Source organism: Cervus elaphus, chromosome X (assembly GCF_910594005.1).
Source record: "Cervus elaphus chromosome X, mCerEla1.1, whole genome shotgun sequence".
NCBI lineage: Eukaryota > Metazoa > Chordata > Mammalia > Artiodactyla > Cervidae > Cervus > Cervus elaphus.
The window spans coordinates 59,385,473-59,404,098 of record NC_057848.1 but is presented as its reverse complement, the minus strand read 5'-3'; the positions used below and the strand labels follow the sequence as shown (position 1 = coordinate 59,404,098).

General features: G+C 43.1%; 1 protein-coding gene across 8 annotated transcripts in view; it reads left to right on the top strand.

Annotated features, from left to right (window-relative positions):
- The first annotated feature begins 882 nt into the window (after nt 1–882).
- Nucleotides 883–18,626, top strand: part of MAP7D3 (MAP7 domain containing 3) — a 50,076-nt gene continuing 32,332 nt past the window's right edge. For 7 of the 8 annotated variants that reach the window (XM_043897251.1, XM_043897252.1, XM_043897246.1 and 4 more), the window contains exons 1-3: nt 12,709–12,848; nt 18,294–18,392; nt 18,486–18,569. In XM_043897251.1, the coding sequence (XP_043753186.1) occupies nt 12,794–12,848; nt 18,294–18,392; nt 18,486–18,569 (238 nt within the window). In that variant the 5' untranslated portion in view covers nt 12,709–12,793. Of the gene's footprint in view, nt 1,032–12,708; nt 12,849–18,293; nt 18,393–18,485; nt 18,570–18,626 lie in introns of those variants that run through there. The other variant, XM_043897249.1, reaches the window with a different exon arrangement.

The following is an 18,626-nucleotide window of genomic DNA, read 5'->3' as shown; positions in this document are numbered from 1 at the left end:
GGATTAAAGATCTAAATGTAAGACCAGAAACTATAAAACTCCTAGAGGAGAACATAGGCAAAACACTCTCCGACATAAATCACAGCAAGATCCTCTATGACCCACCTCCCAGAATATTGGAAATAAAAGCAAAAATAAACAAATGGGACCTAATGAAACTTAAAAGCTTTTGCACAACATAAGTAATTGTCAATAATGGCACAGATGTCAGAAAAACACAGAATGTAAAGCTAGGAAAGAACCAAAGCCACAAGGAAGTAGGATCCTTTAATTTGTAGAGGATGGAATAGAACTGGAGTGACTTGGGCAAGGTCACCCAGGTAGGTAGTGGCACCATAAGAACTAGAACTCAAGTCTCCTGAGTTGCAGTCCCCAGGTCTTCTCCTTTCCTTCTTTTGGGAGGTCGATATGCTGTTAGTTTCATTTAGAAGCTGTGTATCCTGGGGCAGATTGATTTCCTCATCTGTAATATGGGCATAATAATAGTATCTACTTCATAGAGTTTTACTAGAATTAGAGACCGGGTGTGTAAGAGACCAGGAGGCACAGCACACTCAGGGTGGCATGTCACAGCCAGGCGAGTGTGTCACGCAGCTGTGTCACACGCAGGTATGCCCAAAGGCATCTTGTTCCACAATTTCCCATAACAGAGTCTAATACAATATATGACTGACACAGCGTTCCTTCTCTTTTCTCCACAGGGACAGTGCATACCTTTTAAACAAAAACAATAAAACTCAATTCAGGAAATAAGAAATGGAAGGGATCGGTGTCCAGTGAGAAGCTATCTAAGGCCTCTTTCAGGGCTAACAGCCTCTCAATGGTTGGTCTCTGGCTCAGGTATTAAGGTGAGCTGTGCCTAACTCCTGGTTTCTTCCTCAGGGACACAGCCACTCCTTCACTTGCCAGCTTCATGATTCATCCACACCAATAAAACCTGAAGCACATGAGGACCACAACCCCATCTAGTCCACTGGATTACTTTTGAAACATGGATCACTCCATAATCGGGAGCAATGGCACTGGCAGTGGTAAGTCTTTCCCCTGATAGCTCTATTGAGGGGGAGCACTACATTTGCAAATATGACAGTGTAACTTAAATCAGGGACCCACTTCCCAGAAATTTTTCTTAAAATAGAAATGACTGAATCTCTTCTGAAAGCCTAGACCTGTGCCAGGTTAGAGTCCTAGAGCATCACCATGACCATGTGAAGTCGTTCAGTCGTGTCCGACTCTGTGACCCCATGGACCGTAACCTACCAGGCTCCTCTGTCCATGGGATTTTACAGGCAAGAATACTGGAGTGGGTTGCCATTTCCTTCTCCAGGGAATCTTTCCAACCCAGGGATCGAACCCGGGTCTCCCACATCACAGGCAGACGGTTTACCGTCTGAGCCACTAGGGAAGCCTAGAGCATCACAGTAGCTGAATTAAATCCAAATGATGACCACGCCTCACATTTATAAAATGCCTACACATCTATACCCCTGGAGAAGGAAATGGCAACTCACTCCAGTATTCTTGCCTGGAGAATCCCATGGACGGAGAAGCCTGGTGGGCTACATTCCACAGGATCGCAAAGAGTCGGACACGACTGAGCGACTTCACTTACTTACTTACTCACTTACACATCTATACAATGTTTTCTTTACTCTTTACAAAGCACTCTGGGGTTTTTCTCTCATTTGATACTTGAAAGAACACTGGAGTAAGTATGGCAGGTAAGTCCCCATCTCATAAATGACAGTATAAGAGGCAGAATGAGATCAAGCACAAAAAGACTTTAGAATCAGACCTGAGTTCTTATCACAGCTCTTGCACTTCCTAGGTGTGTGACTTTGGGCAAGGTAATCTTTCTAAGCCTCAGTTTCCTCATCTGTAAAAGGAGGATGATCGTGGTGGTTATGACAATTAAATGAGATGACGCATGGAAGCCAAGGTCTTTAATACTCAAAATATGTAACCTGATATTGTTAAATCATTGACAATTTGTGACAGAAGTCAGAACAGATTTCTCAAGTCCACTGGGCCAAGTGGTCAAATCAAACACATGCATACCCAGATCCACAGTGAGACTTTTCTCTCTGAAATGGCAGGCTTTTCTTATCAACTAATCTTGGAAACCAAAATCACCTTTTTGTCTTGATGGAAATTTACAAGTGAATCACCAACATTTCATTTGGTGAAGCACCTGAGGCAGTCAACTTCTGTATGTTGCTTTTCTTAGATTTTTGCCACTTACTGATACAGAACTGTTCATCCTCTTCTGTATTAGCATGGTCACTTCTGCTCCAAGACTCTGTGCAGAAGCATGAAGTTAGGAAAAGGCCAGAAAAGCAGTAACACTGCCAAGGGCTGAAGGGTGGAGTACACAGGGCCAGGCTAGGAAGTTTCAGCCAAGAACTCCCAAGTTCCTTTCCTATGCCCAGACAGAAGAGTTAAACCACTTTTTTTTTTTCCGACTGCCATAGTGTGCGATCACTGATGACACACAAACACAGTAAACTGGTGTTATTTCTCTAGAGAGCAATCTGCTTTGAAAACTCTTTATATGCCTCATTCCGTTTTTGAGAACATTTTCCAAAGAAACCAGCTAAAAAGGACCACAGTGGGTGGGAGCGTGGCAAGCTATATAAGGTTGTTCCAAGCCTTGCTATATATAATGGTGAAATGCTGGAAACCACCCAAATGTTCAATAATGGTAGCATGTAAAAAAAAAAAAGTAGAGTCTATGAACCAGATGGAATGTTCTTTAAGCATTAAAATGGTAAGTATGGGGTCTGTGTCAAGTGAAAAAAAGAGATCAAGATGTGATATAGACACAAACATTACAACTCTGTAAACTCAAAATGTATGTGGACATAAATATCAAGGAAAGAAAATGTGTAATGCATCAGTTCAGTTCAGTTCAGTTGCTCAGTCCTGTCCGACTCTTTGCAACCCCATGAACCGCAGCACACCAGGCCTCCCTGTCCATCACCAACCCCCAGAGTCTACCCAAACCCATGTCCATCGAATCGATGATGGCATCCAACAATCTCATCCTCTGTCGTCCCCTTCTCCTCCTGCCCCCAATCCCTCCCAGCATCAGGGTCTTTTCAAATGAGTCAGCTTTTCGCATCAGGTGGCCAAAGTACTGGAGTTTCAGCTTCAACATCAGCCCTTCCAATGAACACCCAGGACTGATCTCCTTTAGGATGGACTGGTTGGATCTCCTCGCAATCCAAGGGACTCTCAAGAGTCTTCTCCAATACCACAGTTCAAAAGCATCAGTTCTTCGGCACTCAGCCTTCTTTATAGTCCAACTCTCACATCCATACATGACCACTGGAAAAACCATAGCCTTGACTAGACGGACCTTTGTTGGCAAAGTAATTTCTCTGCTTTTTAATATGCTATCTAGGTTGGTCATAACTTTCCTTCCAAGGAGCAAGTGTCTTTTAATTTCATAGCTGCAGTCACCATCTGCAGTGATTTTGGAGCCCAGAAAAATAAAGTCTGACACTGTTTCCACTGTTTCCCATAAAGTGATGGGACCAGATGCCATGATCTTAGTTTTCTGAATGTTAAGCTTTAAGCCAACTGTTTCACTCTCCCCTTCACTTTCATAAAGAGGCTCTTTAGTTCTTCTTCACTTTCTGCCATAAGGGTGGTGTCAACTGCATATCTAAGGTTATTGATATTTCTCCCGGCAATCTTGATTCCAGCTTGTGCTTCTTCCAGCCCAGCGTTTCTCATGATGTACTCTGCATATAAGTTAAATAAGCAGGGTGACAATATACAGCCTTGACGTACTCCTTTTCCTATTTGGAACCATTCTGTTGTTCCATGTCCAGTTCTAACTGTTGCTTCCTGACCTGCATACAGGTTTCTCAAGAGGCAGGCCAGGTGGTCTGGTATTCCCATCTCTTTCAGAATTTTCCACAATTTATTGTGATCCACACAGTCGAAGGCTTTGGCATAGTCAGTAAAGCAGAAACTGATGTTTTTCTGGAACCTTTTAATTTCATTTGCCTTAGCAACTGTGCATGCCACTTTGCAGATATTATTTTAATCCTCCTGACAACTCATCAGCTTGTCAATTTCAACACACAAAAATGACCCCTGCTGGCGTGATAATTTGGATTGTGTATAACAGCATCTTGAAAACTTTACCATATAGAGCTCTGCCATTTACTAGCTGTGTGACCTTGGGCAAGTCAGTCTCTCCAAGTGGCTTCCTTTGTAAGATGGGAGAGGACAGCTGACTAAATTTTAAATCTCTAAACTCTGGAAATTGAGTGTCTTTGAGGTATGCAAAGAGTCCCAGTTTGAGTTATTCCATCTTTGGCCTTTCCCCAAAGTGTCCCTTCACAACAGATTGTCTTGAAGTGTGATGTAAAATGTCACTGGAGAAAAACAGAACTTTTTGATTTTAAAACTCGACATAATACAAAATGTTACATTACTCTCTGTCATATTTCCATGAATTCTGGGGACCCGGCTGACTGTGCTTCTTCGACCACACACACCCAGAAATTTGGCAGAAGTGGCAGGGAGGGGGAGACGTAGTCAGAAAGAATTTGGGACCAGGCTCAGACAGTGTTAGGGAAAAATGTTGAAATTCTCTGCTGTGGCTTCCTGGAGGCCAAAGGGAAAATAGATTCTGCTTTGTCTTCGGTTAGCATTTAAATAAGCCTCTCACGCCGGAGGCAGCACTTCCCGCGGGTGTCTGCCCGGCCAGCGGAGGTGGGTGGGGCGGTGTGTTTAGCCACGTGACCGGGTTAACCCCTTCTAGACCTTCAAGGCCAATGTGCTTCCCTCTTTGCGATAAACCGCTGCGGCTGAGTATGAGCTTCCGAGGCGGATTCTCATCTGAGGCTGCTTTAGCTTTAGACGACCCTCAGGGGAGATCCTCTCTTCTTCCAAGTGCTTACTTCCAACCAGGCCGTCTCCACTTGTAAGAGGGGACTGCAAGCATCCTAGTGACAGGCATCTCTGTGTTTGGACTGTATCTGCTCCCGCCTTGTACCTTCCCACCGGAAGAGGGGCCTGGGGGAGGGGACGGCTGGATCTGTGACCGCACCAAGGCTTTCTTGCCACCTGAAGGGAAAAGGCCCTACCTTGACCCCGCTTCCCCGCCCCCTCAAGAGCTGAGGGAAGCAGAGACGGAAGGAGGGTGGTAGCAGGAACACAAAGAGTCCTGGCCTTCTGTGAAGCTCCAGTATTCTGATTTAAAAGGAGATTTCTGAATGACTCTCATGTTTGTTCCCCGCCCCCCTCCCCCGCCAACAAGCCCCTTTGTTAGATAGTTCCACACAATTAGTATTCTTTGCATGAAAATTTGATCTCTTATCTCTGCCTGCAAAGCCTTCTTCCAGCAATTGGGTTGCAAAACGCTTGTGCTCTTGGCCTCCTGAGTTCATTCCCCTGTCTGTTACCTGGTGAGACAACTCCAGCGCTCTGGACTCAAATGAAAACTCTGTGCGGAGGAGGATGGGGAGGTGTGAGGGCAGATGAGGAAGAAAAAACAGGATTAGAAAGCGTGGGATTATCCCGATCTGAGCTGTATTGTATATAGTCATGATTAATAGTATCAGGCATTTTAGGGGATAATTCTTCTGACCTCATAGAATTATTGTCAAAATAAGTGGGACAACGCGGGGAAAAAGTGCATAACACAAAGCCTGGCACATAATGCATGCCTCGGAAATATTAGCTATTGTTATTACTATTATAGCTATTGTTATTATTACTAACATTAGCTATTATTATTACTAACTACTTTATATCTAGCTCATACTGTATACTGAGCATCTGATGCTTTACATCAAGTGGTTTCAAGATTCATAAAACAGTTTTAAGCAATTGTTATCATCCTCATTTTACAGATGAGGAAACCTAAGCACAGGGTCAAAGAGTCTTTAAGTGGCAGGACTGGGAAGCAAGCCCAGACATTTTGAGCTCCAAAGCCCATGCTCTTTTCACCACACGTGCATGCGTGTTAAGTTGTTTCAGTCGTGTCCAACTCTTTGCAACCCCATGGACTGTAGCCCTCTAGTCTCCTCTGTCCATTGGAATCTCCAGGCAAGAATACTGGAGTGGGTTGCCGTGCCCTTTTCAGGGGATCTTCCCAACCTAGGGATTGAACTCGCATCTCTCTGGGAATCCTGCATTGTAGGCAGATTCTCTACTGATGAACGACCGGGTGACAGTGGGCAAAAGGCAAGTTTGGGGACTTCACAAGGTAGCCAGCCAGTCAGTCACTAAATTTCAAATGTTTATATATAGTGGCAGCACTTCTCCCTGAACGAATTTGCTTCAAATATCATTCCCCCTTCTTTAAACAGAGCAAACCCATCCCTGACTCACATATGAACAAAGTCCTTTCACATTTAGAATTTTCTTTCCCCTGCAGTCAGCCCTGTGGTGATTCCACAGGCCTGGGGCCAGATTCCAACTCAGAGTGGAGGATGTGTGAATACCATAGGCTAAGAAAATCGCATGAGACCAACTGACGGGTCCCCAAAGTGCCATCTTACCCAGTTCTTTCCCAGCAGGCTGAGGATTAAGATATAAATGAAACATATGGAGATGGGAAAAAGCATATGTCAGGCCTGCTGTGGCCCACGTTCCTGTTAAGTGCACACCCGGGGTCATTTTTAATCATGAAAACACCATCAAGCAGGCTGCCTAAATATTTCTACAGAACTGAAATTGAAATCAGTGCTTTATTTCTCACACTTTCTTTCTGAAGTCAGCCTCTTCAGCAGTTTCCCAGGGTAGGCACATCCAGAAGGCACCAGAATTTGGCATCCAGGCTCCTCCTCCCAGAGAAAGAAAAGAACTGGGTAGATCCAGAAGACTGAACAATTCCTCCTGGGTATGTTTCAGTTGAATTAATTATCTCCAGCCATAATAATATTGACAACAACAAAAACATATTGAACACAAACCCTCCACAGAGTACTGCTTAGGGTTCTGAGGGTAACACATATATGAATTTACTATCCAATAAATAGCCACCATTTATAAAGCCTGGTTTTAAAAGCCACTTCTTCCATGAAGCCTCTCTGGCTTGGCTGGTGCTTGATCACCTCCTCCATTCCCACCTCCAGATTCAAGTAACAGCTGGATATGGCCCCTCTTTTGGGATTCCCAGGTGGCTCAGTGGTAAAGAACCGGCTGCCAATGCAGGAGGCATAAGAGACATGGATTCAATCCCTGGGTCAGGAAGATCCTTTGGAGAAGGATATGGCAACCCACTCCAGTATTCTTGCCTGGAGAATCCCATGGACAGAGGAGCCTGGTGGGCTACTGTCCATGGGGTCGCAAAGAGTCAGACACAAGTGAAGTAACTTAATATGCATGCTTGGCCACTCTTTAAGCCCCAGAATAGACCACGAGGCACTGTTTTGGGTGGCTGTCTCCTGTTCTGGCTTCTAATACCTCTGGAAAACGCGAGAGAACTCTAGAGTCAGATTATCCTGAATTCAAATCATGTTTCTGTGAAGCGGGGTGAGGGTGGGGGAAAGAGTAGAGATCAAGAGATTGGCTTGAGCCCAAATGTTTGCCTGGTTTTGCTGTTGCAGAATAGGGTTCCTGTGAGGATGTAGTGAGAATTATGTGGAGCAGCAGGTAGGAGCCAACTCACTGGTTCCTTCATAAAAATAACCGTTGTTTAACATCCTTTAAGTGTGTCTTTCATAACTTAGCGGGATCTCCATCTGTTTCCCTCCCATGTCCGTTTCAGTTTCATTGGGAGGATATAGGTCAAATTCCAGCTGGATTACATAGTGGTTCCCAGCACTGGGACTGCAATTCTCACTTTTTTTTTCTTCTTCTAAAAGATTGTGTGGACAGCCTTTCACGGGTGTGCAGAGGAAAGTTCATTAGATAGGGTGCTGGGAGACCTGGGTTCCATCAGCTGTGGGAACTTGCATCAACAAGCCTCTCTGAGCCTCAGGGGAGAATAAGAGGACTCAATGTAGTGGCCTTGATGTTCCTTCCCAGCTCTCACATTCCATGATCTGTCCTCGACACTAATATCTAGAAACTAAAGAAAAGCAATGTCAAGGGAATGTGTCTTTCCCTGAGAGCAGGGAAAGATGTTCTATTTACTTGGCCTCAGAGATAATCTGCTCTTTTCCTCTCCTCCCCCCACCCCCATCTACCCCAGCACTTTAAAAATTCTGGAGGATTTTCTTTTCTAGGGCTTGGATGTCCCGCTGACCCTTAAGTTTTGTTCTATGTTACTGAATCTTTCAGCACAGCTGCGTAGAGAGATGACAACCCATTGGAAGCCTGCTTCGGCTTTTGGCTGCCCACGTGTGCATCCCCACAGACCCATGTGCCTCAGAGCATGTGCACAGAAGTTCCCCTTTGCCCTCTCAGGCCCTTTTGTCTCTAAGAGTACACATTTTCTAAAGAGATCTGTGAGCTGGCCATGAAAAAACAATGAGGCTTACAGTGCAAGCTTTTGGCTCCGCAAGGGTATCAGCCCAGTGACAAACACTTGAGTTCTGCAAAGGGATTCTCAAGAAGAGCCAGAGTTAGGGATAGAATTGTTTAGTCCATTTTCTGACCCTGGGAAACTTTTCCTTCTTGGGTGGCAAGGAGAGGAGATTCTTGTGCATTTCACTTCCTGTGTGTGATCTGGATGTCTTTACCTTCCCCATACCTGTGTTAGCTCCTTTTCAAATGTAGATATGAATGTGTGATATGGGTGAACTATCCTATGGGGGTGAGGGTGGGGAAGAGAAGGAAAACTGTCTATTCAATGTGTTGTACCACCACACTCTGTCTCAGGAAATTGTGGTACAAAATGCTCTCAGGCCTCCTTGCCTGGCAGCTCAGGGTCTGTGATGTTCCTCCCTCCATTGTAATGCTCACCCCAAGGCCTTGGCCAGACCTTGGCTTTCAGTGAACCCTAGAGCAAAGCATTTGCCTGCCCTTAGTGAACAAATGTCAAGTATCAGGATGTATATGACACTAGATCTGTATTTGAATTTTTAATATTTGTCATCATCAAAGTGTAATGATGATGCTAGATCTGGATTAGAATTTTAAAATATTGATCATCATCAAAGTGTAATGATATTAACCACTCAGGCTGTACTTGACATCACACTAGACATTCGGTACATTTCCTTAGTGGTATATGTTATACAATTAATCATACTTATAGAATCAGAAACTCTGGGAATGGGGCCCAGCAATCTGTGTTTTAATAAACCACCTCAACTCCTCTTTTCCTCTCCTTCTCTCCCATCTGGATTTTACCAAGTTTTAGCTCTTTTAGAAATTCCAAAGTGTCTTTAAAGGGCATTCCTTGATATTTTATGCTTTTGGGCATCCCCTGAAGCTCCCTTTATACTACAGGCCCTCTATTTAGAATGAGAAAACATAGCCCATGTTTGCTCTACTTTATTTGAAGTCAAGCAAAAAAATAAGAACATTTTCTTGCCCTTTAATAATTTTCAGTCTAGACCTTTTCAACACCCCAGTGGCCATTGAAAATATTTTCGTTTCTTCCTCCTTCAGTACTGTGGAGGCTTTCAGTACTCTTTCATTCATTCAAAAAATATTCATTGCAGGATAAACAGTGAAATAGATGTGGCACATTTTCCTTTACACATACATTTTGAAGTCAGCCCTGAGTACCTGGCATTTACAGTCTCAGCTGAGCCTTTCTAAAGGCTGCTTAAGAGAAGTCATATTTATCTCTATTGCCAGATATATATTAAACATCCATTTTCAATGGTTTCTTATTGAATAGTTTGTGTCCATATTATTAAAGACTTAAGAGACTGTCATAGTGGTAACTTGAGTTAAAAGATTTAGTTTTAGGAAGACCTCACCAATGATTAAAAAAAAAAAAGTCCATGTCTAGGGACTTCTCTGGTAGCCCAGGGGTTAAGACTCTCCGAGCTTCCAATGCAGGGGGCTCAGGTTTCCATCCCTGGTCCTGATGGGGAAACTAAGATCTCATGCACCACAAGGCTGAGCCAGAAAAAATAATAGACTGAGTGTGGGGACTGCATCAATGGAGAAGTGAAGACATGGGCTAGGAATTAAAAGTGGACTAGGGCTCGTCATCTGGTAAATTAGAAGACACAGTGGAAGAAGTACTAGATATACATGGCCTTGAATCCTGGCTCTGTCACTTGCTAACTGAGCTAACCCCGGGGAGGTTAACTCTTTCCTTATCTGTAAAATGAGGAGATAACAGAAGCTACATCTTGAAGTGGTGTAAGAATTAGATGAAATAATCCATGTAGAACCTTAAGCACTGTGCCTGTCATTGTATAAGTATTGGACAAATGACATGTTACTATTTACCTGTAAGTATCTAAGACTCTAAGATGCAGCTTCTGCTCCTAGCAGATTGCACCACCACCATGATGCCCTTCCCATCTGAGGTTTGTCTGATCCAACTGACAGTGCTGGCCTCTTCTTCCTCTCCTCAGAAGCTCATGCCCCCCACCCTGGTGATCTCAGGACATGAGAATCAGTCCTCCACCACATCCCAGGAAAGAGCAAGGTCACCCTGGTCCTCAGTGCAAAGGGAAGGGGAAGGGGGGAGTGGGGAAAGGGGACTGAAGGATCATTGGCGGGAGGGGGGGCGGGGGCGGGGTCAGGGCAATGTGCTGCAGTAGGAATTTCGGAGCTGGGAAAGCTGCCATCAACCAAGCAAGAAATGACCAGAGCCTGAGGTGAGCCTGTAACTTAGAGAGAAAAAAAGTGTGGATTTGGGAAAAGGGAGGAAAACGTGTGAGTAGAATTGGAAGAGATGAGTCCAGAATGAAGCAACACTCTTCCCCCTGTATCACAGCCAAGCGGCAATAGATGTGAGACAAGAGTCAGAAATGAGAGGAGAACGAAAATCCAGAGCCCTGACTTTGCTGTATATATGACGGATGAATCTGACAGGCAGTCTAGGATGCAGAGGGACAGTTGTCTCAGGGCTGTGAGGCTTAGCACTCTTCCCACAGGGCTGTGATGGTAGCAGCTTCAATGCAAATTTGTTAGACTTGATAAGTGCACTGTGTGTTAATTACATGTGAATTCAATGTATTAGTAGAAAAAAGTGACAATTCCTAGACCTAGTATGAGTGTGGTTTCTGAATATTTTTCCTGCTGGTGTCAGGTTTAAGGGAAAAAATAGCCAAGTAGGAAAGAAATAGCAGGAATTCAGGGTTTTTTTTTTTGCTCACGGGGGAACACAGGCTTTCCAAACAGGGGCGGAGAGAAGTTAAGTGGCCTGGGTTGTTTCCCAGCTCTGAGTGAGTTGGCTCCAGAACACACTCAATCTCCCCAAGATGGCAGTCTTCAGTTCCAAAATTTTTCTGAGAAATGTACAGACAGTCCTGCGGGGGCTCCTTAGGGAGCTGCTGTAGCCCCAAAGACACATCTAAGGGGATCTTCCCTGTCTCTTTCTTTCTTTTTTTGTTTTTTTTTTTTCCCCTGTCTCTTTCTAGCCAACCAGTCAGGCGCAGAGTAGGTGGTCATAAAAGCTTTTGTTGAATGACTCACCTACTGAACTTTTCACAGTGATCTGTCAAAGATGTTGGAGAAAAAGAAGGGTTTATCTATAGATTAAAAGAGACCTGTTTGTGAAGTTCCAGATAAATTCATCAAAGCTGAATTTCTGTGTAGGTATATGTGCTTTGCTTGTGTCCTAATCATGTGTGTCTTTTTTTTTTTTTTCATGTGTGTCTTAATAATCATGGCTACCATTATGTATATCATGCAGAACACTGGTGTCTCTATACAAGTAGGAGCAGGGCTTCAGGTACTATAATGCCAAAGGTTCCCTGCCTCCCCCCCAAAAAAAACACACACACTAGTATTTTTTCAAATTGAAGTCTAGTTGATTTACAGTATTATTTTTCTCCACCAATATTAAACTACATCTTCACCAACACTTATTTTCCGCTCTTAAATTTTTGTCAAATCTGTAGGTGTAACATGGTATCTTGTGGTTTTCATTTGTGTCCTCTTGAGTGCTTAAGAGTTTGAGAATCTTTTTTTATGCTTATTGCCCATTTGTGTCTTCTCTCCTGTGAAAGGCTTGCTTATGCCTTTTGCTCACTTTGGGGGGAATTGCCTTTTTCTTAAATATTTTTTAGATCTTTATGCATTCCGGATAGGAATCGTTAATGAATATTATATATGTAATATATAATTATGTATCTGGAGTGATTAACATCAGTAAGTCCTCTCCTTCACTTTAAAGACCTAAAGACACTCTAAAGGTAATTCACACAACTTTGAGGCCTAACAGTGTCACGAATTAGTCTACACAGTTTTAAGAAAATCTTTCCTTGTGATCAAGCCCCCTAGAGCCTCACAGGAACCTCTCTCTTCCCCCAACCTGGGCCTTCGCGTCGTGTTTCAAAGACTAGCAAACTCAAGATGCAAGCGCACCAAAGAGGCACTCAAGAAGAGCCCCATGAGTGAACAAACGAATGAAGGGAAGAATGGTTCTGCGTTGTTAGGTAAAGTGAGGAAAAAAGGAATGTTGGATGGCTGATGATCGGTCGGCCGCCAGGACACACGGTGCGGGGAGAGCAGGGGAAGTAAAAGAGTGTCTTTACTTACACCTGGTCGTCGCCGCCTAGCGGCTCACAACTTGGTGCGCAGAAGGCAGCGCTGAGCGGTCGCGGGTCCGAGGTGGGCGTGGCGGCCCTTTGGGCCCCGCCCCTTCCCGCCCCCCGACGACGCCACGGCACCGGCTCCGCAGCGGCCGCGCGAGAGCCTGCGCACTGGGGCCCCAGCGCGTGTAGCGGCTCCCGGCTCGGCTGCTCCGAAGATGGCGGAGCGCGCCGGCGGTGGCACATCCTTGAGGGGACTGCGCGAACGGATGGGTGAGCTGGTCGGCGGCTCCCGAGGGTGCTCGGGCCCGTGCGGGACGCGGGCTTCCCGCGGCTTCGGGGACCGTCGGAGCGGCGCGGCTCGCGCCAGAGAACTTGACTCCGGAGTCGCCTCACGCGCCGTCGGGTCATCCCCTCACCCGCGTCGGAGCGCCCTGGGACGGGACGGGTCGCCGAGAGGGGACGCGGGCGGGAGGGGAGACCAGCCCAAGTCCTTCAGCCCGCGCGGTCCAACTGCCACTGCCGACGGCCGCACCCCCTCCGGCGGGCGGGGCGCGAGAGAACTAACGGGCGCTGCTGGCGCGGGAGGGCGGGCGCCTAGCACCCCGGAGCCCGAGGACAACCTCGAGCCCCGCCTGCCTTCGGGGGACGGCGGGTGCCGGGACGGCCCTCTCGGCTCCGGGCAGCCCTGGAGATTTCCCTCAGCCCTCGACGCTCGCGCTTTCTTCGTCTTCCACAGTTGGAACCCCGGGCTCTCCGGAGGCTTGACCTCCCGCACCCTTCTGGTTAGGATCTGGTTAAGGTCCTGTGAGGAGGGGGCCGTGAGGGTCTTGATTTGCAATTTGGGATGAGACTTGCCCCCATCCCCCGCTCCTCTTGGCTTGCCTCCTGTAGCACGTGATCGCCAGGATGTCACCTTCCGTGGGACGTCTTGCAGACCCTAGGTTGAACTGAACGAAACTCGGCGCTTCTGGGTGCTTTCTTCTAAACTGGTCCCATCAGCAAAGAAATTTGTCTCCTGAATTGCTTATTTTATAAAATTTGGCAGCGCATGGCTTAGCCCAGGAGACTGCTCCAGTGCTTGAGCTAGTACATGTTGCTTGTGGGAGGTTGCTTTTAGTACTCGAGCTAGTTTCTTCCTATATGAGCTTGAGTAAAACAGTCTTATTGATTTTATTGAAGTCCTTCGGGAATTTTCCAATTGCAGTTAAGAAATTGATTTAGACTGGCTGCAATTGGAAGGGTTTGTGTTACTTTAGAACGCTTTGAATTAACTCCCCAGAGACTATGTCAACAGCAAATACACTTTCATTATTGCACAAGGAGAAAAACTCTTCTGTCTCTAGCTTATTATGGTTCACCTACGGGGAGAGTTTGCAATAAATTCAGATTGTTTTATTGCTTATTGGCACCTAAGGTTCTCTGACATTGACTTACTTCACTGATTTAAACTAACCAGCATTCTGGATAACCCCCCCCCAACGTATTTTTATATTGAACATTGCAAAGTATTTTTAAAATTTTACATGGGACAGTTGCTTGAATTCACAGTATTTCAAACCAAAAACTTGAAAGCGAAATAAAAAAGGCTTAACTCAGAACCCTAGTTGACATCTTTGCTGTCCATTTCATATTAGGAATGAAAGCATCACATATTAAAGTTTTCAGAGGATCACCTTGATTAGAAAGAACTTCATGGTCACAGCATTTTCCTGAGGGGACAAAGGGTTAATGAAATGTGCTGCCACTTTGTGGCAATTGCTTCTTTTCTCTTATACAAGTGAATAAACTTGTATAACAGTGAATAAACTTTGTTGCTGTTTTAGGCAAAATTCCCTGAATCCCCCTTATTTTTGTTGTTTCCTGATTGCAGATTTCTTCGGTTTCTTTTTTTTTTTTTCTTAATATTTTCTCACCCTCTCCCTGGCCTAATGACATGCAAACTTTAAGTTAATAAGGTCATGAACAGAGAGCCTTGGTGTGGGTGGGACGGATCTGCAGGGGACCACACCACTCCAAACTACTCAGCTTTGAAGAAGGATGGATTCCAGGACTGGGCCAGCAACTGTGTGGGAAGGCTCAGGGACTGGGTTGCTGGAAGACAGTCTGCTGCTAGATACCACTGGCAGCCTACGCTTTGAAGGCTGCATCCAGCAGGAGCTCAAGACTTGTAGTAATTTACCTCTTTTTATTCTGTTACCCAAACAACAGTGAATAGCACTGTATTCGTTCATCTGTAGCAACTTGGTTTCATGGTATGTGTGTTTCTTGCCACAACCATAGCCCTTAAAATAATTTTTAAAAAATCTTTCAATCATTTTTTTTTTTGCAATCTATGCCCTTTGCTAAGTAATAAGAAATACTATTTCACTAGTTTATGTGATTTAATGTTTCCAGTTAGTACCAAAGAAAGGTCATGGAGAGGTGGGGCTATAAATTTTACGTGGAACTTTGTGATGTCAAGAGTAACAACTGTGGCAGATAGTGTAGAATTGCTAATAAGTATTGGGATGAATATTTCTCATTGATATCTCACCCATTTTGGGGTGATCGTGCTTGGGTGCAGATTTAGGAAGATTATTACCATTCTTGAAATAACTGTCTTAGAAAAATGTTCTTCCTTTCTTGCATTTTGCTTGCCCTAGTAGAGCAGAACCCTTATGACACAGATTTTGTGTGTGTTGAGGAAGGAGGTTTAGGAGAGAAGCAGAAATTTTCTATGTTGAAGTCAGTAATGACCTAAAATGCCTTATGTCCAGAAGGGGCCTCAAAATTTCAATGATATCTTTAAAAAATCTATCAAGTGTAAAACATTCTTTAACTTTGGCCTTCTAGTGGCACCTATTTTTGGTTCATTTTATTCTGAGGCTTTTATTGGGTTAGATAGCTGGAATGATTTTTATTTTCTCCTCATAGAAGGAGAATGGCAGAGTTCCCTGGTGGTCCAGGGGTTAGGACTCTGCTATCACTGCTGAGGGTTCAATCCCTGGTTGGGGAACTAAATTGCCACAAGCCTTGAGGTGCCACCAAAAAAAAAAAAAGAGAATCATTTTCTTTTTGTATTGTCTTTTACACATTTTCTTAAAACTTAGGCTTTTCTTAGCCACAGCATAATAGTGATTTCTTAAAAAAAAAATAAAGTAAATGCTTTATTTTAAAATAATTTCCATTGCTGTATTTCCAAAGTATGTTTTATACCAAAACCCATATATTTCATTTACTTATTGTTGAATAAGTTGTATACATTTAGATCTTAATTCCTTCATTGTGGTATTTTAAAAAGAAGTAACCTTAAAAGTAGCTGAAGTAAGAGTATTAGACTAAGTCATATAAAAGTTGATATGGGTTTTGTACAGTCTGGTCCTTCATAATTATGTAATATTTCAAAGTAAATTTACAATTGAAGTAAATTCTGGCTTTACTAGTTCCTATCTGTGTGATCTGGGAAATTTATATTTAGCTTCAGTTTGCTCATCTGTAAAGAAAATAATGAAGAAAATAATATCCACTTTATAGGATTATTATGAGAATTAAATGAGGTAATCAATGAAAACAGCTTCATAAATGGTGAAGTGATATACATTACTCATTATGGCAATTTTTTGGAAATACAGATTAAGATTAATAATTCAGTTTTAGTAATAATATCTGCATGTTTTCTTATTTAATCTACAGGCAGAAAGTAACTTTTAACTTTAATTTGGAGTTTAGAGTTAGTATATGAACTATAGAAATACTCTATTGCACCTGTTACTTTAAAGTGAATTAAATTCCTCATTGAATAGAGTTGAATAAAATGTTCATTTTGTTAACTCCAGACATGGAGGCTTTCCTCTAGTGTCTGGACATTTTTAGAGCCTGTCCTTTTGGTGAATGTATTTCTGTCAGTAGGAATTTGGAAGTAAAAATCAGATTTGAGGGACGTTCCCTGACTGTCTAATGGTTAGGATTTGGCACTTTCACTGCCATGGCCTGGGATCAATCCCTGGTCAGAGAACTGAGATCCCACAAACCAACCTGTGCAGCCAAAATAAAAAAAATTAGATTTGATATTATAATCTGTATATGATGTGGTCCATTATTGCCACAACAACTACTTTTAAGTTTACTTGTGATTAATAAGATCTTTAAATCTGGTAAGATTGTACATTTTGAGGGAAATTGTCCTTATGGCCAACTAAATTGTGCCAAAATATGGACTTTCCTTAGGACTTTTAAGCAGGAAAACTGAACATGCAAAAGCAACAGTGGTTTTCTCTATGCTCACATAGAAATGTGAGTGGAAGGGGGGTGTGTAGGATGGTTTATTTAACTTATAGACTATATAAGAGTTTTAGTACACCAGGACTGAAATTGAGAGAATAATTGTGGTCCACAAAATTGATAAATTACTGAAGAAGTTTATAACTGAAGAAGTTTAGAAGAGTCTAATCTTCAATTCAAATTTAGCTAGATCGTGGATTATCTGAGCTGTTTGGTCTCTGGGATTAAAAAAAAATCATTTCCCCTTTTGAAATGGTGGTCTCTATGGCAGCAGTTGTGTCACTTTCAGGGTTACTCTGTAAAATGGCTCCCAGATATCTTTCATCAGTGGCAAGTAACATCTCAAAGTTCATTCATTCTGAGTACAACCACAGACCCTCTAGTCTCTTATTTTAACTGCCCATCTTCAACTGTTCTATGTTTTTCTTAATATGTAGAGACCAGAATTGTATGCAGTATCACAGGGGCATGTTTCCTGTGCTTTTATACTAGGGTAGAAGGGAGTTTTCAGTGTTATTCTCCAGCTCCTTCCTGAAGATGCCTGCTACTGTGAGGCGTTTTAGATAGAGTCATATATGGAAAGAGTTCAGGGAATTCCCCAATAACTTGTTTTGGTATCATCCACAATTTTAGTTTTTCTTACTTTCTCTCAAATTGTGCTCCCACACTCTTATACTTCACCCTTATTGAAGTTTATTTACCATTTTCTACCTGTTTACACAAGATGTGTTAATTAATATTTATTAACTTGACATTTTCCTACCTCGAAAAATACAATCCCATTGGAACTTCCTTGAGTGTTTCTCCACCTTCACTGTGCATCAGAATAGAGCTTTTAGCAACTGCAAAGGCCTGGGCCCCATTCTCAGAGAGTGGAAGTGGGGAGGGGAAAGCATTGCTAATTTTTTTTAAAAACAATATGGGTGACTCTGCTGGGGAGCCAGGGTAGACAGCCCCTGATCAAGGTGATTTATAAATGTTCTCCTTAATATTGGGCCCAATCTCTGAGGCTCTCACTGTTGACACTTTTGCTTCCAAATTCAAATCCATAAACTCCAGATCTTTTTTAAATTACCCCAATTTATGGCAAAACATTTTTTCCGAATCCTTGCCAGCTCAGTTTTTCTAGTACTTGGTGTAATGTCTTGTCTGAGGCATTTTTGAAATCTGTTACTCATTAGCTCTTATTCATCCACCAGCTCATGTTGCTGCTTCCAGTGACAACTGTGTGTGCACAGATAGGCTGGCGTGTCTACAGTAAACAGTGTTAATTCTTTGTTGAATTATTGTTGAAAATCATAGGTACTCAGTATGTCTTTGCTGACCCAGAGTCATCTGTCATGCCTTCTCGAAGAGATGCTATCCTTTATCCTCGAAGATAGAATTTGCCGCCCTTGGATTAGCTGTTTGTCTTCTTAATATTTAATCCCTTTCCTTTATCTCCCTGTATTTTAGTTGCTGCTGCTAATGCCATTGCTGAAGAAAGACGAAGTCAAGGTAGCTTTAGTTCTGTTCCATCCCAGCCTCCAAATATAAAATCACCATTTAAGCCAGGTATAATTTCTAGAGTACTTTGATAGATGTCAAAGTGTTATATCCTCTAAGTTTGATATCCTATTGACATCTAATTATATTTCTTTTTTTTAGTAATAGATGGCTCTGTGCTTAAAAATGACATAAAACAAAAATTAGCAAAGGAGCGGAGAGAAGAGAAAAAAAGACAAGATGATGGTATTTTTAAAATTAATTTTTATTGGAATATAGTTACTTTATAATGTTGCATCAGTT